Genomic DNA, 19,841 nt, shown 5'->3' on the forward strand with positions numbered 1-19,841 from the left:
TTTAGGTGAAAATTGGGGAAAAAGGATCGGATCCTTTTAAAAATTATTACAGTAAAACAACTTCTGAAAGGGACCCAAGACACCAAGTTTATTCATAATTTTAAATATAGTTATTACAATATTTTCTACAGATCACATGATGCAGAGAACTATACACCCCACCTTTGCTGTCTGGCTTTGCTCATCTGGGGCCCAGTGTTTTGTACAATCGTGACTAAACACAGGGCCTCAGATGAGAATTACACCCAAAATTTAAGCAGTTGTCTATGGATGGTGGTGGCCCATCTGACATAAGAAAAAGGATACCGTGTGATTAATAAAAATAAAGATTAAAATCCAAACATGTCACATGATTGCGCAAAACACAGGGCCCTAATCATTCATGACACATATGTTTTCACCCTCCCCTTTTTGGCAGTCACATGAACAGTTTCTACTGTCCCGTGACCTGCACCGAACAGATAGAGGCGGCAAGTAGACAGCATCATACCTGCAAGCTGGTCAATGTCTATGGGCATATGGAGAATACATATGTACATTTGAATTACAACTGTTTAGATTTAGGCATTTCTGTTTTATATCTTATACGATATTGGATAATTTGTATGTCGCCTATGCTACTTATAGCCAGTAGTTTTCAAATCAACAAAGATCAACTATTAACTAACAAAACACGCGTGTTAATGCTGTTAAATTACGTCATCATTTAGCTGTAAACTAATAAACGGGCAGTAAGCGAGCGGTCACGGAGCCAGAGGCCGACAGGAGTTTTTTAACAAGCGGAAGTGCGCGCTCTGATTCTTGCTGACGGAGTGGAGGTGAGTTTCTGTTTTCATCTGGCTATGCCTACCGTACGGCATTATCGGAAAGCAAACAACAATATAAACAAATGTTTTATCATTAGTCAAACTACAAGTTTACGGAATTGCGAGGTTGAATTGTAGAATGACCTCGCTGAGAACTGCTGTGTATCGCCGTTTCACTTCCCCTTTGTGGATACATGAAATAAGCATCAACTCGATACAATCGAAATTCTATCTTGATGTTGCATGACTTTGAAGCATCATGTTTATGTAGAATGTCTGATGCTTTTCTGGTGGCTCGTAGTTTTATTATTTAAAACCCTCCGCTCGCCCCTTCAATTTGCAAACCAGATTATTTTGGTGTAAATATAAAGCCATACTGTGTTTTCAGGAATATGTCCTATTGTCAGCTTTGTTGCGAACTTATACAAATAATGACTCCATTTAACAGGGTTACAAAAGGTTCAGGGGACGTCTGAACCATCTAAAACCAAAACGCTTCTGCTGAAAGCCATGTCTAATGAACACACTCCCCTCCTCGCCCATGGGGTATGTGGTCTGTCAGCAGACAATGCAGTGTGTGGCATAGGGGAGTCAGAGGGCACTGGGGAGGCCAGCACTCCTAATGCTGTACCTCGAAAGCTCAACACCTTCTTCGGGGTGATGGTGCCCACTGTCCTCTCCATGTTCAGCATTGTCCTCTTCCTCAGAACTGGTGAGTGCAGCATCTAGATGTCAGACAACTACAAATATAGGCTGTGAATGTGGAATTTATTTACAGTGCGATGTACAGTGATGTTTGCTGATGGTCAGAAGCTGCTGTTGGCTTCAAGCTCTGCTAGATTATTTTACAAAGTGTGTAACTGCATGCATGTGAATGCGTTAGGTTAATATATTGTGGTCCTGTAACAAGACTAATACTGTGTAATGATGTCTCCTATAGGGTTTGTGGTTGGTCATGCGGGGCTCTTGCAGGGTCTTGTGATGCTGCTTGTAGCCTACACCATTATCTCCCTCACCATCTTGTCCATCTGTGCTATTTCCACCAACGGTGCTGTGCAGGGAGGTGGGGCCTATTGTATCCTTAATACCGGTTCGTTCTCACACCCCCCCAAAAAAATATTTAGCAAGTGTGTTTGTATTCCTCTTAAGTATTAGTGCAGTTTAAAACAGCTATGTTTTTACTATTCAATCTTGATGCCACAGTCTTTACAGTAATTCTAGCCCTTATCTTTAAAGGGAAATTTCACCACGTTTCAACATCATTTTCATCATCTCCAGCACCAACCCAACATGGTGAAAACGGCAGGATTCTATGTTTTGTAGTCAAAAAGATAACTGTTTCTGATGACATCTGGATACGGTAAAGACATGGTGGACCCCAAGAAGAGTAGCTGCTGCATGTTCAACAGCTAATGGGGATCCTAATAAACTAAATAAAACATAATCTGATGCATCCGGGCCCAGATTACCGAACAGGCACGCAGGGCACATGCCCCGAGGCCCCTGACCTCCAGGGGGCCCACAACAAAATAAAGTTATGAACATGTCATAAGCAATGGCAAAATGTGTATAATTGCAGAACATTTGATTTAAATGTTCTCTGACTCATGAGAAAATGTTTAGAATAGCATTATAGAACTGCACATTTTCTCTTTGTGTTGAAATTCGGAAAGTTAGCTGTCCCCCCCCCCCCCCCCCGGAGGTAGGTGCCCCGGGCCCCAAAATGCGTTAGTCCAGCCCTGTATGCATCATATAATTTAACCAACTGAGCAGGTTGCTATGCTGACTTTTACCTGCTCATAGTTTTAAAACCACATGATTCACTCCAGATCAGTGATATTTAACCCCTTGACCTAATGTCTACCAGTCATGATCAGTCGATCGTTGGGCCCAGAGTTTGGAGGAAGCATTGGCCTCATGTTCTTCCTGGCCAAAGTGTGTGCATGTGGAGTGTATGTGCTTGGTCTGGTAGAGGCACTACTTGACATATTTGGTCAGGATCCAGGTTAGTTTTGACGTTCTATAATTAACAGCCCAATACTTATAATTCCTAGCATGTTTTTGTGGTACTGCTTAAAAAAAATGAGACTGAATATTTCTTAGGAGGTTGGTGCCTCATTCATTCGAAGGAGTCATTCCACCATGTGTTTCATCTGACATCTTATCAACCTCTATGTCCCACTCCCACCTCAGCGTCCTCCTCTGCGTTGCGGGTGCTTCCCCAGGGCTACTGGTACACAGTGCTGTACTCTTCCATAGTTCTCCTGCTGGTTCTGACGGTGTGCCTAGTGGGTGCCCACATCTTCGCCCGCACCTCCTTCCTCATTCTGCTGGTGGTGACCATCTCCCTTCTGTCCATCTACATCAGCCCCCTGGCACTGACCACGCCCCTAAAGTTCCTCATCACCCACCAGGGCCCTGGCAACCATACCCTCACCTACAACGCCAGCTACACAGGCTTCAACGTCACCACGCTGAAGGACAACCTGGGCTGTGAGTACTGGCTGGCTGGGGTCAAAGGTCAGGGGGGATGGTGTGATAGTACTTAGGTACACTGTATAGGGGACAGGGTGCTATTTCAGATGCATTCCAGTTATAGTAAGCCTTGATAGGGAAGTTGAACTAGACGTGTAAAAAGCCGTTAGTTTTATGGTTTGAGAGAGCTGTTGTTGAAATGGTGTTCTTCCTCTTTCTTCTCTTTAGCGGGCTACACTGTGGACTACAGCACTGGTAAAGTCATGTCATTCGCCACTGTGTTCGCTGTCATGTTCACCAGCTGCACCGGAATCATGGCCGGAGCCAACATGTCAGGTACTGTCCACACACATTAAAACTCATGCCAGCTGGTGGATATTACAACTACAAATAGTTGTCATTAACATCTTACCATATGCATTCTGAATCAAGGTAATGGAATCTTTTAGTTCCAGAGCAAATCCACGGTAACCAATTACGCTGCGACACCCATTTTGTTTTACTTTAAAATGTATGCTAAACAAAACCATTGATTTCAAAGTTTACAACTCTACACACAATGACCACGTTTATATATGTACATATTCTTATTCATCCCTTTACATTTGTGTGTGTGTATAAGGTAGTCATTGTGAATTTGTTAGATATTACTGCATTGTCAAACTAGAAGCACAAGCATTTCGCTACACTCACGTTAACATCTGCTGACCATGTGTATGTGACCAATAAAATTTGATTCGAACAATTTAGTTAAAAAAAAAAAAAACTTTTAGTGGAAAAACTGTGCCGATGCAAAGATGAACAGAATTACAGTCAAATCTCCCTCTGTTTTATTCAGTTACCAAACTTTATATCTGCACAGTTGTACACTTTTCTATGGACATTGTTAAAAGTAGTTGTTGTGGTTTGTTCAACTTGGAAGTCAATGTTTTTTTGTTTGGTATACATTTTAAAGTGAAAAATCTGAGTCTTAGCATAATTGTGTTACCATGGAATTGCCCTCCATTACTTCACATCTCATTAAGCTTCACATAGACTCAAACTTGACATGTTCCACCATCTTCCCCTCAATCTGTTGTCTGTAGGAGAGCTGAAGAACCCCAGTGCTGCCATTCCCAAAGGCACCATTATTGCAGTCCTCTACACCTTCATAGTCTATGTCCTGCTCTTCATCCTGGCCAGCTCTACCTGTGAAAGGTCTGAATGGATGGGCAGTTATTGAGGCTTGGAATGGTTGGAACTCTGTCACCTATCTATTTTGCTCATAATTGAATGCCTGCATATTAATCATACTGAAACAATGTAGTTTAATACAGTCAACTAATTAATGTATTTTGTTTAGGACCCTGTTGGCTCAGGATTACGGGTTCTTCCAGCGTATAAACATCTGGCCTCCATTTGTCACCATCGGGATCTATTGTTCCGCCCTGTCAGCAGCCATGTGCTCTCTGATTGGGGCGTCCCGGATCCTCCATGCCCTCGCACTGGACCAACTCTTTGGTAAGATGATGTTGAACAAGTTTCACAATAAAAGACAGGCTATTTCTGCAACAGAGTAAAGGACATGTTTTTGTTTCATATAAAATAAGGAGCATGCTTTGATGTTGTGTTACCCATAGGTTTTCCATTGGCTCCTGCTGCTATCACATCCAGGTCAGGCAACCCATGGGTGGCAGTGCTCTACACCTGGGGGTTGGCACAGGTGAGGAGAAGCGATGGGTGTATCGTATTGAGCTATGCAGTACTACTTTTGATATTCTACAGGCTCTGAGACTGTGTCTTTGGTGTGACTGTGTAGTGTGTGGTGTTTGCAGGCCAGCTTAATGCCATAGCTGGCCTGGTGACAGTATTCTACCTGCTGGCCTATGCTGCTGTCGACCTGGCCTGTCTGGCTCTGGAGTGGGCATCGGCCCCCAACTTCAGGTAATCAGACACTAGCATCATGCTGTACAATCTTTTATAAAAAAATAAGACATTGACCTTATTGTGTGATGATGATGATGTCCTTAGTGAAGTAGTGTTTAACTAGAATACTTTTGACCATCAACGTCCAGTTTTCACCTGTCTTTCGCCTGTTTTACCTGTCTCCCTGTCTTTACCAGGCCCACTTTCCAGGTGTTCTCCTGGCACACTTGTCTGCTGGGCATCCTGAGCTGTCTGGTGATGATGTTCGTCATTAACCCGGTCTACTCCTCAGCCAGCATCGTCCTCCTCTTACTGCTGTTGCTTTTCCTGCACTACAGATCACCCACCAGCAGCTGGGGATACATCAGCCAGGCTCTCATCTTCCATCAGGTACCCACACCACACACACAGACTTGTACCAGTACATACAAACACACACTTATGGGCCAGTTCCTGGGTCGTGTTCAGTAGAGAGAAAACATTTTGCAATGGGGAAGAACTACCTGAACTTGTCCAATTTAGAAAACAGAGTTTTCATTTTCTGACGCAAAATGTTTTCCTACGCTGTTTCCTACTTAACAGGACCCTGGGGTGTGTCACTGCTGTCATACTTGATGCTTTGAATCTGGTTTCCACCCATTCCACCTCTCCTGTAGGTGCGTAAGTATCTGCTGATGCTGGACGTGAGGAAGGACCATGTGAAGTTCTGGAGGCCCCAGGTGTTGTTAATGGTGGCCAACCCTCGCTCCTCCTGCCAGCTCATCAACTTTGTCAACCAGCTGAAGAAGGGCGGCCTGTTTGTGCTGGGACACGTGAAGCTGGGAGATCTGGGTAATATTATATGGATGGTGACGGGAGTTCTGGTGCCAGCGGAATCGTGATTGACTTACAATAAATGCTTGTCATGTTTATGACCACATGAAACCTAAAGCTTCTATTTGATACAAAAATGAGTAATCTACAGTAAGTGTGATATCCCTAGAAATATGATGACATTTATATTCATAGACAATTCATAGAACATTTTATGGAAACTATTCAGGCTCTTCTTTTGTTTGGGAATCAAGGCAGTCCAGTCACTCAGCCAGCCTCTCATCTGTGTTTCAGACACCCTGCCCTCTGACCCTGTCCAGCAGCAATATAACTTCTGGTTGAGTCTGGTGGATAAGCTGGGGGTGAAGGCCTTCGTGGACCTGACTCTGTCCCCCTCTGTGAGGCAGGGAACACAGCATCTGCTCCGTATCACTGGCCTGGGTGAGTTACATATCCTCCTGCTTACCATTCTGGGTCGTTATTTACTGTTTTCCTGTTGATTCCTCCTCTTCACACACACACAACGGTGTCGGAAAGAGTATTGACACGACATATTCATTATAATATTACTACTTTGGAAAATGGAACATAAAACAGTTTTACCCGTCAAGCAATATACTTTTTAGTGCATTTGATTATCGTCCTCCACTCTTATCTCTTCAAGGCGGCATGAAGCCCAACACTCTGGTCTTGGGGTTCTACGACAGTTGCACCCCTGAGGACTACTTCCTCCAAGACCCTGCCTTCTGTGAGTCAAAAGGGTCTGGAGGGGATGATTTTGGGGTGGATCTGCCCTCTCTGCAAGCCCACTTCCCCCCGGTCCGCCATGTGGAGAGCCCACGCTGGCTCACGCCAGAGGAGTATGTGGGAATCATCTCGGATGCCATCAAGATGAGTAAGAACGTGTGTCTGGGCCGCTATTTCTTCCAGCTGCAGGGAGAGGGCATGGAGACCAAGACGGACGGGGCCGCGAGGATCATCGACGTGTGGCCCCTCAACCTGCTTCAGCCGAGCAGCATGTCTGCAGCCTCCGTGGACGTGTGCAGTCTCTTCCTGTTGCAGATGGCGTGTGTTCTCAACATGGCCAGCAGATGGCGCCATGCCAGAATGAGAATATTCCTGTGTGTGGAGGCAGAGTCCAGCGACCAGGGTTGGGTGGTTAAAGAGGAGACCTACCGGGAGCTGTTGAGGAAGCTGAGGATCAGGGCCTCCATCAAGATAGTGCCCTGGGACTCTGTGGTGCAGCTCTACGGACAGAAACAGACACAGGACCCAGAGCTGGAGGGCCTGACGAAGCCAGCCCAGGCCCTTTCAGAGGACTTCCTGTCTGCAGTCAACAGGATGCTGATGGAGCACAGTGCTGAGGCTGCTGTCCGCTTCCTGTATTTACCACGCCCCCCTGCTCACTCCAGCCAATCACAAAAATATCTCAGTCAGCTGGAAGCTGTGACTTATGGTTTAGGCCCAACCCTCTTGATTCATGGTCTCACCCCAGTCACGTGCACTGAGCTTTGAGTGTGTCACTCTGTGTGTTTATGGGATCAAAATGTCATGTAATTAACTTAATCCTGAACATGACAGAAAGGGCAGTCTAAATGCTTACAATATGAGCTACTATACCTAACATACTTTTTAGTTAGAAAATAAACACACAGGCACACTACACAACGGGACCTATAAGTATAGCTCTGTTCCCTGGGCATGTAGTTTCACATCTTGTATTGTAACTCATTGACACATCCACTCATTTCACAAATGAACACATTCAACACCTAGTCAGTCACAGTGGTACCTACCTACTTTCTGTAATATATTTATTTGTTAACTGTAATTTAATGGAGTACTTGTCTCATGCCTTTGTGTTGGTTGGGTAATAATATAAATACATTTATGTTGTGCCTGATATAGCTGTGTACCCAGATGTAGTTTTCATAAAAAACCTCCGCTGTGGAATTGACCGTGTGGCCTGAGAGTGACACTGATTCAGTGTGAGTGAATGTTACATGTCAGTAGATCAAATGGTCTGTTCTGTGGCACTGGACCAAAGAAGAATCATATGATAGGTTGAATGGTGATGGCGGGGAAAGGGATTCTGAAATACAGAAAGGGCAACATATGCTAACTAGCTATGGAAACTAGAATTTTGTGTCCTTTTATTTGTTATTTGATGCTGGTACAATCACTTTCCATTGACCCCTTTTCCCAGTGTATTCCTCTTCAGATTGTGACCCAGTTTGGGAGAGCTCACAAGCGTCTTTGGACCAAATGATCTCTTAGGATTTTGGGTCACTCTCCACTTGGTCGTGCTTGAAATGCTGCTTTTTCGGACTACTATGTGGTCCGTGATGGAACATGAATTCAAACTTCCTGAACCAGCTTTGAACTACATTAGTGTCTAATGCTTGACAATATTGTCATAATACACAAGCATTAAGCCACTGACAGGCAGACTAAATATGGATTGCTCATTTATTTTGTCTAATTTATAATGTATCGCCAAATGCTAAGGATCATGCCATTCATTTGTTACTTGGGAAAAGTATTTCTATTTTTATGCTGTTTTGCTTTTCTTATGTCCAGATTTTGGAAAAAGAATGTTACTGCAAGGAGTTTGGTATTTATGAAAGCTATTTACTAATTTAGAGGCATGTAGTTGGCGCTATATGAAAGCTTACACATTTCACAACTTGTGGTGGGATGTTTGTGCTTAAGCAGAAATAGTTTCCTTTTTACAGTCGTATGAAGTTACTGTATATTTCTGACTCTGCTCACAATCCATGTACTGTTCTCAGGTTGTGCCACGCAGACTGTTCTCTAGAGTCTGGACTGATCAGTGAGTGCCAGACAGGCTGCTTGTGAGTTCATCAGGACTCTTTCCAAGCAAATTACTCAATAGAAAATGTCAAAAACCAAAGTAATTACATTAAACATGCTTTTTTATAACATACTGTTTCCTCTACACATGTGTTACTCTGTAACAACTATTTGACAGTAATTTGTGAATGGGTTGGCAAAAGGCAATAAAATAAACAAAAGTTATTGTCTTTGTATTTATTTTTAAGAAAATCGAGATCACAAAAATGTGACGGTTGATACCAAAACTTGTACTATGTTAAAAGTCCAAATCAACTAGAACATGTACATGTTCAAGCGTTCAGTTATAATGTCGTAGTCTGTATCCCTAATATGTATATAGCTAGAATATGTACTACAGAAGCCTGTTTGAGAGTTGCGTCTCCCACAGATCATACTCTGCTGCACTCAGGCTATATAGTTCATGATGGATTTGGGGTCAGCTTGTTTACATCACATCAACATTATACAATCTCTTTCCTATTACCAATACCTTTCAATGGCAGTCAATGCAAAAACAGTAGCATTGATCAATTAGTTACCTACATATGAAGTAAAACATCTCATATCAATTTCCAATATGATCTCTTTAAAGCACCACAAACGTTTCAGTAGCAACCTCCTTTGCACTCCTTAGTCCTCTTTGCTTGCAGAACGTTCTGTCATTTCATAATTTTTTTTCTGTATGCTCTGTGCAAATTTCTCTGTCTGCTTCACACAGTAGGATGAAAGGCGCAGCCAATCAGGGAAGAAAATGGACAAAGCAATGTTCTGTGGGACGGCAAAGAGAGACCGAGACATCTACAATCACATAAAATAGTCAAATAGTATATTCTACATGGCTCATTTTTGGCTAAGGTAACAAAAACGTTATAGAGTAGTTTGTTTTGGATATTTGAGTGGATAAGAGGAGTTCCTACTTGAAGAGCGTGAGAGACACAGCCGCTGGTGTAGCTAGAGTAACCCACTGTGTTCAGAGCTTCACGGGCAAAAGCACTGGCACTCTTCAACAACAGGTTGGGGGGCAAGTTGTGGGTCATGTTAGTGGACACCATAAAGGGAGCTACACACTAAAGGAGAGGAAATTAAGAAAGCACAAGAGATAGGAAGAAACACAAAGATGCAAGGAAGGATACTGAAACAGGAGTGCATGTGATACAAAATTCTTAAAGTATTTTACCTGAACTGTTATTCCCTGTGACTTGTACTCTGAATTCAGGGATCTGGAAAAATATGTCACAAAAATCTGCCAAGAAAAGAATGGATAACATTTATCCTCTGTAGCTGTTATAGAGCATGTCACTTACAACGCCAGGATAGTGGGTTTGATTCCCGGACCATCCGTATGTAAAATGTATGCATGGATGACTGTAAGTCGCTTTGGATAAAAGCATCTGCTGAATGGCATATACAGTTGAAGTTGGAAGTTTACATACACCTTAGCCAAATACATTTAAACTCAGTTATTCACAATTCCTGACATTTAATCCTAGTAAAAAGTCCCTGTCTTAGATCAGTTAAGATCACCACTTTATTTTAAGAATGTGAAATGTCAGAATAATAATAGAGAATTATTTATTTCAGCTTTTATTTCTTTCATCACATTCCGAGTGGGTCAGAAGTTTACATGCACTCAATTAGTATTTGGTAGCATTGCCTTTAAATTGTTTAATTGGATCAAATGTTTTAGGTAGCCTTCCACAATAAGTTGGGTGAATTTTGGCCCATTCTTCCTGACAGAGCTGGTGTAGCTGAGTCAGGTTTGTAGGCATATGACAACAATAACGTCTAATGTAACTGGCCCCTCTAACAGTACAACTGGCCCCAGCTTGGCCCCCCCAGTTGAAATGGTCTAGAACCGCCAGTGTCGACCAGTCTCATTATTGCAATAATTAATCGATATTGAATAGAGATGATTGTTTGAAAAAATGACAGTCTCTCTCACTTGATTAGAATATTCCACAACATTTCTCTACCATAAGCCGCCTCAAAAGTAATTCTAGAGAATTTGGAATTATGTCCAACCGGCCTCACAACCGCAGACCACGTGTAACCACGCCAGTCCAGGACCTCCACATCCGGTTTCTTCACTTGCGTGATCGTCGGAGGGCGGAGGGGGTTTTAAGGAGTATTTCTGTCTGTAATAAAGTCCTTTTGTGGGGAAAAACTCATTCTGACTGGCTGGGCCTGGCTTCCCAGTGGGTAGGCCAATGCCCTCCCAGGCCCACCGATGGCTGCACCCCTGCCAAGTCATGTGAAATCCATAGATTAAGGCCTAATGAATTTATTTCAATTTACTGATATCCTTATATGAACTGTAACTCAGTAAAAGTGTTGCATGTTGCGTTAATATTTTTGTTCAGTGTATGTACATGAGGTTGAGCGTGTACGTGTGTAATACATTGTGTATGCTTGAGTGAGAGAAAGTTAAGTGAAAGGGAGAGGCACCTTGGTGGCGGAGTAGAGAGACAGCATGGGTTGTGGTTGAGCACCTGCCTCAGAAGACATGTTGATGATCAGACCGTTCCCTCTGGGAAAGACAGGACAGGTAAATAAAGGGACAATTTCATAGATTGAAATCATTAAGATTCACGTTTCATTAATATCACCATGATGCATATGTACCTTGCAACCATGCGTGGGAGAACCAGTCTGGTCATCTGAGGAATGATAACACCATCAGTACCATCACCAACATCTCCATAATCCTCTTTCACTCCCATCACCATCATCATCCGCATAATGATCATCATGTTCAACAACACCAACGTTAATCTCCTAAACGTTACCATTACATTTTTCACAGAATGACCAAATATTAAAAGCGATGACTTTGTATGAGCCATACACTAGTTTCGAAACATAAACTAAGACATGGTCCATGCATAGAACTTCACAGAGGGAGTCTATATAAGTCCTGACAGATCATCTCACCTGGGTGACAGAGAGGATGTTACAGTTGATCACCTGGGTGGTTCTCTGTGTTAGGGAGGAATGAAAACACAAATTAACTCAACTATTAACTGAAGCTTTAAATCCAACCATAGTACATTATAACCTTGTTAGAATCAAAATGGCACCCAAAACATGATATATACAGTTGAAGTCGGAAGTTTACATACACTTTAGCCAAAAACATTTAAACTCAGTTTTTCACAATTCCTGACATTTAATACTAGTAAAAATTCACTGTCTTAGATCAGTTAGGATCATCACTTTACTTTAAGAATGTGAAATGTCAGAATAATAGTAGAGTGATTTATTTCAGCTTTTATTTCTTTCATCACATTCCAAGTGGGTCAAAAGTTTACATACACTCAATTAGTATTTGGTAGCATTGCCTTCAAATAGTTTAAATCGGGTAAACGTTTTGGGTAGCCTCCACAAGCTTCCCACAATAAGTTGGGTGAATTTTAGCCCATTCCTCCTGACAGAGCTGGTGTAGCTGAGTCAGGTTTGCCGGCCTCCTTGCTTGCCCACACTTTCAGGTCTGCCCACAAATTTTCTATAGGATTGAGGTCAGGGCTTTGTGATGGCCACTCCAATGCCTTGACTTTGTTGTCCTTAAGCCATTTTGCCACAACTTTGGAAGTATACTTGGGGTCATTGTCCATTTGGAAGACCCATTTCCGACCAAGCTTTAACTTCCTGACTGATGTCTTGAGATGCTGCTTCAATTTATCCACATAATTTTCTTCCTCATGATACCATCTAGTTTGTGAAGTGCACCAGTCCCTCCTGCAGCAAAGCACCCCCATAACATGATGCTGCCACCCCCGTGCTTCACGGTTGGGATGGTGTTTTTCGGCTTGCAAGCCTCCCTCCTTTTTCCTCCAAACATAACGATGGTCATTATGGCCAAACAGTTTTATTTTTGTTTCATCAGACAAGAAGACATTTCTCCAAAAGGTACGATCTTTGTCCCCATGTGCAGTTGCAACCCGTAGTCTGGCTTTTTTATGGTGGTTTTGGAGCAGTGGCTTCTTCCTTACTGAGCGGCCTTTCAGGTTATTTCGATATAGGACTCGATTTACTGTGGATATAGATACTTTTGTACCGGTTTCCTCCAGCATCTTCACAAGGTCCTTTGCTGTTGTTCTAGAATTGATTTGCACTTTTCGGACCAAAGTACGTTCATCTCTAGGAGACAGAACGCATCTCCTTCCTGAGCGGTATGACGGCTGCATGGTCCCATGGTGTTTATACTTGCGTACTATTGTTTGTACAGATGAACGTGGAACCTTCAGGCGTTTGGAAATTGCTCCCAAGGATGAATCAGACTTGTGAAGGTCTACAATTTTTTTCTGAGGTCTTGGCTGATTTCTTTGGATTTTCCCATGATGTCAAGCAAAGAGGCACTGAGTTTGAAGGTAGGCCTTGAAATACATCCACGGGTACACCTCCAATTGATTCAAATGATGTCAATTAGCCTATCAGAAGCTTCTAAAGCCATGACATCATTTTCTGGAATTTTCCAAGCTGTTTAAAGACACAGTCAACTTAGTGTATGTAAACTTCTGACCCACTGGAATTGTGATACAGTGAATTATAAGTGAAATAATCTGTCTGTAAACAATTGTTGGAAAATTGACTTGTCATGGACAAAGTAGATGTCCTAACCGACTTGCCAAAACTATAGTTTGTTGACAAGAAATTTGTGGAGTGGTTGAAAAACGAGTTTTAATTGACTCCAACACAAGTGCATGTAAACTTCCGACTTCAAATGTATACGTAGACCATTTATGTGAGTGGAGGTGTGTGTGAATCCTACCTGCTCAGGGTTGGGAATGTCCAGGAAATGTACCAACTTGTCAGAATAGTTCATGCCTACATTGTTAACTGTAAATGAGGAGTGTCAGAATATATTTCTATGTAATTGATTATTAAATTTCACTACTAATATCCATTGAAAGAGAGAAAGCTACAGTGCCTTGAGAAAGTATTCACACCCCTTGACTTTACCCACATTTTGTTGTGTTACAGCCTGAATTTAAAATAGATTAAATTGAGATGTGTTGTCACTGGCCTACACACGATACCCCATAATGTCAAAGTGGAATCATGTTTTTAGAAATGTTTACAAATTCATTAAAAATGGAAATCTGAAATGTCTCAAGTCAATAAGTATTCAACCTCAAGCCTAAATAAGTTCAGGAGTAAATATGTGCTTAACAAGTCATAATAAATTGCACGGACTCACTCTGTGTGAAATAATAGTGTTTAACATGATTTTTGAATGACTACCTCATCTCTGTACCCCTCACATACAATTATCTGTACAATCCCGCAGTCGAGCAGTGGATTTAAAACAACAGATTCAACCACAAAGACCAGGGAGGTTTTCATAACGACTTGCAAAAAAGGCCACCTATTGGTAGATGGGTGATTTTTTTTTAAAAAGCAGACACTGAATATCCCTTAGAGGATGGTGAAGTTATTCATTACACTTTGGATGGTGCATCAATACACCCAGTCACTACAAATATACAGGCGTCCTTCCTAACTCCGTTGCTGGAGACAAAGGAAACAGCTCAGAGATTTCACTATGAGGCCAATGGTGACTTTAAAACAAGTTAGAGTATAAGGAGCTGTGATAGGAGAACTGAGGATGGATCAACAACATTGTGCTTTTTCCACAATAATAACCTAAATGAGAGTGAATAGAAGGAAGCCTGTACAGAATAAAAATATTACAAAGCATGCATCCTGTTTGCAATAAGGCAATAAAGTAAAACTGCAAAACATGTGGCAAAGAAATTAACTTTTTGTCCTGAATACAAAGTGTTGTATGGGGTAAATCCAACATAACACATCACTCAGTAGCACTATTCATATAGTCAAGCATCATGGTGGCTGCATCATGTTATGGGTATGCTTATCATTGGCAAAGACTAGGGAGTTTCTTTTAGGAAACAAATAAACAGAATAGAGCTAAGCTCAGTCTGCTTTCCAACAGACACTGGGAGACAAATTCACCTTTCAGCAGGACAATAACCTCAAACACACTGGAGTTGCTTACCAAAACGACATTGAATATTCCTGAGTGGCCTAGATACGGTTTTGACTTAAATCAGCTTGAAAATCTATGGCAGGACTTGAAAATGGCTGTCTAGCAATAATCAACAATCAACTTGACAGAGCTTGAAGAATTAAAAAAATAATAATGTGCAAATATTTTACATTCCAGGTGTGCAAAGCTCTTAGAGACTTTACCCAGAAAAACAAACTGTTATAATCGCTGCCAATGGTGATTCTAACATGTATTGACTCAGGGGTGTGAATACTTATGTAAATGAGATATTTCTGTATTTTATTTTCAATACATTTGCAAACATTTCTAAAAACATGTTTTCACTTTGTCATAATGGGGTATTGTGTTTTTTCAAATCAATTTTGAATTCCGGCTGTAACAACAAAAGGTGGGGGTATAAATACTTTCTGAAGGCACTGTATGTTGACGGTAATAAGAGCACATTCTACATTTAATTGCAGACGAGCTTTAGTTCCTTTCTCATTTCCTGATTGTCATCCCCTTTATGACTCCTTGTTCTCTTCCTCCTATATATCATTGTCATAGGTTCCCTACCAAGGATGCCTATGTCCAGGTCCCGTAGTGCCTCAGCTATAGCAGGGTAGATGTCATGGCCCTCTGTGAAGTCTGTCTGGATGATCTGGGTCTGGCGTCCATGTTGGCTCTCTGGAACAAACATATTGATGTACAATTTCATTTAAAGGGACAATACATTTGCATATTGATCTATTGTACCTCAACTCTTCATTTAGTTCTGTTTTTCCATCTCAGCCCTTCACTCACCAATCTCCTTGGCAACAATGTGGAGTTTATCTTTTGACCGGCTGACCAGTACAATGTCCAGACCTCTTCTGGCCAACTGTAGTGTCCAGGAAGAAAGGCAACTGTTACGTGAGTAAACACTCATTTTACAAAGCACTTGAATTAGATGCTTATGCATGCTTCAATCTTGTCTGTACACAGGCGAGAATCAGTAAAGACTCACCTCATTTGCGTAAGCTTTGCCAATCCCTGAGGTAGCCCCTGTGACAACTGTAGAAAGGAGATCATGGTCAGAATTAGTTAGTCTGCAGACTTCCATAATTACATATTACTACTATTGTTGTGTCTCCTCATCCTCTGCAGTGAGAGGTCTCAGAGAAGTCAGGTCGGACACTGGATGTGACTGCAGGATGAAGGAACATTTAAGGATCTCTCTCTCTTCCTTTATTTCACAATGCTGGCAGGAATGCTGCTATCCTGGTCTGCTCGGTGGAAGCATACTATCGTTTGTCATCAGATACTTGTAAAATTGTTTTGTAGTGGCCATTGTCAAGCACTGGCAACAACTTTTCTCCAACTGCTGCCAAAAGCGTAAAAAGATGTGCTACAATAACAAACAGGAAAGTTACGTTTCCAAATGAGACTTAAGTGGACCAGTGCCCACACAAATCCTGTTCCACCTAACAGCAGATATCATCTTGGGTACAGGGCAAAATAGTGAGCTGTAAAGTGGAATGTGACCTGCCTCTCTCAGTCTTCCATTGAGCAGGGCTAGGTTAAGGTGCAAACATGATACACTCAGGGTGGGTTGCACCAACATGGTTTAAATTAATCTAGGTTTTGTTTTTTGTATTATTTATTTTTGTCATTACTTAACGTTATTGACCCATTTATTATTTGTCCGCTAGCCACCTGATCATTGCGCGTCAAAGTTCAAATTTCTCCGCTTATGAAAAAAAACTATTGTCGGAGCTGATGGAGGAATTTATTAACATACTGGAGGATATAAAGACAGACAACACGACTGTCAAAAAGAAGGAAGACGCCTGGGCCATTTTATGCGACAAATGTAATGATCGACACGGATTACAGAGAAGAGGGACCCAAATTGGATGAAAGCGTGCTGGAAAACAATTAAAGGCGAAAGCCAAAAAGGATTCGGCAGAGGAGAGGCGGGGGCTATTTCAGTCCGGAGGGGGGCATCGGTCCAATGGAATTGAAGCTCTCCCAGAAGATATGCGAGATGATTCCTCAGCAGTTTGCCCCTCTCCATAACCCCTATGATGACGACGGACAACTTGACCCACCAATATTTAGTAAGCATAAATAACTGTTAAATATCAATGCCTATAATGCACGTTAAAACTAACGTTAATGCTACTTCACTACAATGTTAACGTTATCAGTCCCGTCACAGCATGTTGCATAACATCATCATTCGTACCAAGGCTGGGCATATCATAAGCCCCAATTCAATTGTTGTACAAAATGGGCACGTAAATAGCCTACTAATAATTAGTTAATTATCAGAAATCTCAACAGGTCTCTAATTATTCTCTGAGGAACTCGTTTTGGTCTCTCAAAAGTAGATATGCTGTCATTTTATCAGTTAAACCACCTCAAGTGGAAGTTTAGAATGAATCTCACATCTCAGTTTATATATAGATTTTTAATTCATTGAGCAGCAGATTTACAATTAATCTAGGTTTAAAGTGAATTAAACTTAGATTAGAGGAAGGATGTAATTTAACTAGGATTAATTTAAAACTAGGTTTAACATTTGGTGCAACAATATTAATAGATACACCTTGATTTAACCCAGTTTAAGAGTTAATCCATGTTGGTGCAACCCACCCTCAGTCTACTGTAGTTTTATAAATTTTTTTTATCTTGTAGAGAACGTCTAAAGAATCATGTAACATAGCCATCACTATGACTAAACAGAGAATGCATTTATTTTCATAAATAAACAAATATCAGTCTACTGTAAAAATAGCTTCCTTTACATAGCATGTAGCCTGCCTTACCTGCCCATTGTCCATATGCCTTTAAATCAGTTTGCCAAACTTTTGACAGCACATACACTCTGAATCCACACCAGCAAATCCAGGACCATTTTAGCATGTAATACAGCACTGTGAAGCCACCTATGAACACCAGTCCCCTCGCAAGCATTGAGTCTGATACAGTATCCATGTCTGGGCAAATTTCACTCACACTTCAGCAGACAGTTCTTCAAAAAGATGAACTTTGGCTGGTTTTATAGTAGAAATGAACATGCTTACTTAGACATACAACGTGCAACGCTCCGCCCAAGAATCTTGATCTAATCGGCGCATTGGTCAGGAATATTTCCTGGTGCGTCATCTCAGCAAATCAGGCAAAAGCAGTATGACGCTTTCCCGCAACGTATTCAGCGTCCCCACAAGAGCAATACCAAAGAGGAAAATTCGAAGCGAGAGGTTTTACTCTGGCCCAAAAATGACCAATAAGTTTCTATGCGCTTATTTTGGACCTGATCTTGTCGCCTGCCTTCCCGCCTTTGGGACAACGACTCCCATTGTTAGGGCGGAGACATGGTCATAGTGTCATTATATATAGAGCTCTGCATATACAAATACTACAGTTTATAGCTTCTTGTCCAATATTCCCGCCTCCTTCTACGCCACTTGAACCGTATAGAGAGTAATGATAATGGCGTTTTGTAAAGCCAACGGAAAAATCAGTGGTGGAAAAATTACGCAATTACCATACTTGAGGTAAAGTAAAGATACCTTAATAGAAAGTGAGTCAAGTAAGAATGAAGGTCACCCAGTAAAATATTACTTGAGTCTAAAAGTCTAAAAACACTTGGTTTTAAATATACTTAAGTATCAAAAGTAAATGTAACTGCAAAAATATACTTAAGTATCAAAAGTAAAAGTATAAATCATTTCAAATTTCTTATTTTAAGTAAACCAAAAGGCACGATTTTCTTGTTTTTTTTACTTTATAGATAGCCAGGGGCACACTCCAACAATCAGACATAATTTATGAGCGAAGCGTTTGTGTTTAGTGAGACCACCAGATCAGAGCCAGTAGGGATGACCAGGGATGTTATTTTGATAATTGGACCATTTTCCTGTCTTGCTAAGCATTCAAAATTTAAGGAGTAGGCTACTTTTGGTTGTCAGGGAAAATGTGTGGAGTAAAAAGTACATTATTTTCTTTAGGAATGCAGTCAGGGTTGAGTAAGTTACTTTCTAAATGTAATCCGTTACAGTTACCTGTCCGAAATTGTAATCAGTAACGTGACTTTTGGATGACCCGAACTCAGTAAAATAATCTGATTACATTCCATTACTTTTAGATGACTTTCCTCTTATGCGGCATTAGAAGACAAAAATGTATGTTATAAATTGAAATCTATTGCAGGATAAATCAATGTTAAAGTTTACATAGCTGGCCATATATGGATGTTAAAATGTACTTTATGGGTTGGTTATGTGGCTTCTGCTAACCCATCGCTTTCAACTACATATAATAATACGATTAAATTATATCTTTACATTAAAAACCAAAGTCTATCAGAATTCCAGTCATTCCAATAAATGTTATACCCCTTGAAGAATAGGACTTGGAAATATGGAAGTATATATTAGCCAAATTGTTTTACCTGAGCATGACCCCAAAACTAAGGACTTATTAGCCTACTCTGTTGTTTATGATTTTGTTGTCATGGAGGACTGATTGGGCTCATTGATTCGAGTTGAAAAATAAATGCTGCGAGTGTGCAAAGCTTTCATCAAGGCAAAGGGTGGCTACTTTGAAGAATCTAAAATATATTTTGATTTGTTTAACACTTTTTTGGTTACTACATGATTCCATATGTGTTATTTCATAGTTTTGATGTCTTCACTATTATTCTACAATGTAGAAAATAGTACAAATAAAGAAAAACCCTTGAATGAGTAGGTGTTCTAAAACTTTTGACCGGTAGTGTATATATAATTTATAAGTCTAAAAATAGATGTAGCAACTACAGAGTTCCAATTTAAGTCTATTAAAAGTGTGCAAGTTTGAGAATGTGTCCACTAGGCCTATGGAATTTTTTTATCAGCATGAATTATATTGAGCAATAAAAATCCCGCTTTTATTCCATAGCCTTGGATCCGCACTATGCAGCTGTTGCAAGAGCGCATTTTTCACTGGCTGTC

At 41.1% G+C, this 19,841-nt stretch overlaps 2 protein-coding genes across 4 annotated transcripts; one reads left to right on the forward strand and one right to left on the reverse strand.

The window, feature by feature from the left end:
- Positions 1 to 440: 440 nt before the first annotated feature.
- LOC106603597 (solute carrier family 12 member 9) lies at positions 441 to 9,038 on the forward strand. The gene is made up of 14 exons (XM_014197471.3): positions 441 to 818; positions 1,255 to 1,518; positions 1,747 to 1,881; positions 2,674 to 2,811; positions 3,000 to 3,299; positions 3,510 to 3,617; positions 4,367 to 4,478; positions 4,624 to 4,781; positions 4,901 to 4,983; positions 5,080 to 5,204; positions 5,384 to 5,576; positions 5,843 to 6,017; positions 6,294 to 6,440; positions 6,664 to 9,038. The coding sequence occupies exons 2-14, from the start codon at positions 1,317 to 1,319 to the stop codon at positions 7,512 to 7,514; spliced, it is 2,727 nt and encodes a 908-aa protein (XP_014052946.1). The 5' UTR covers positions 441 to 818; positions 1,255 to 1,316; the 3' UTR covers positions 7,515 to 9,038.
- LOC106603598 (very-long-chain 3-oxoacyl-CoA reductase) lies at positions 9,036 to 18,019 on the reverse strand. 3 transcript variants are annotated; one of them, XM_082974595.1, is made up of 11 exons: positions 17,931 to 18,019; positions 15,869 to 15,915; positions 15,667 to 15,742; positions 15,439 to 15,549; positions 13,624 to 13,691; positions 11,787 to 11,831; positions 11,478 to 11,512; positions 11,301 to 11,382; positions 10,033 to 10,098; positions 9,773 to 9,922; positions 9,036 to 9,623 (listed from the first exon to the last, which is right to left on the reverse strand). In XM_082974595.1, exons 1-11 carry the CDS (start codon positions 18,010 to 18,012, stop codon positions 9,486 to 9,488), a joined length of 900 nt encoding a protein of 299 aa, XP_082830721.1. In that variant the 5' UTR covers positions 18,013 to 18,019; the 3' UTR covers positions 9,036 to 9,485. The 3 variants fall into 3 exon arrangements, with proteins under 3 accessions (XP_082830721.1, XP_045573039.1, XP_014052948.1); XM_045717083.2 differs by lacking the exon at positions 17,931 to 18,019 and adding an exon at positions 17,673 to 17,913 and having other exon boundaries at positions 9,773 to 9,856; XM_014197473.3 differs by lacking the exon at positions 17,931 to 18,019 and adding an exon at positions 17,673 to 17,910.
- Between the last annotated feature and the right edge of the window lie 1,822 nt (positions 18,020 to 19,841).

This window comes from Salmo salar, chromosome 04 (genome assembly GCF_965601325.2).
Source record: "Salmo salar chromosome 04, fSalSal1, whole genome shotgun sequence".
Lineage (NCBI taxonomy): Eukaryota > Metazoa > Chordata > Actinopteri > Salmoniformes > Salmonidae > Salmo > Salmo salar.

Excerpts from the sequence above, each read along its gene's own strand:
- LOC106603597 (XM_014197471.3), top strand. The coding sequence starts at position 1,317 with ATGTCTAATGAACACACTCCCCTCCTCGCCCATGGGGTATGTGGTCTG. Across the intron at positions 5,205-5,383 it reads GCATCGGCCCCCAACTTCAG|GCCCACTTTCCAGGTGTTCT; the intron begins GTAATCAGACAC and ends TGTCTTTACCAG. Across the intron at positions 6,441-6,663 it reads GCTCCGTATCACTGGCCTGG|GCGGCATGAAGCCCAACACT; the intron begins GTGAGTTACATA and ends TATCTCTTCAAG.
- LOC106603598 (XM_014197473.3), bottom strand. The coding sequence starts at position 17,841 with ATGGATACTGTATCAGACTCAATGCTTGCGAGGGGACTGGTGTTCATA. Across the intron at positions 13,692-15,438 it reads CCTGGACATAGGCATCCTTG|TTAACAATGTAGGCATGAAC; the intron begins GTAGGGAACCTA and ends CCTCATTTACAG. Across the intron at positions 9,624-9,772 it reads GTGTCTCTCACGCTCTTCAA|AACATTGCTTTGTCCATTTT; the intron begins GTAGGAACTCCT and ends GCCGTCCCACAG.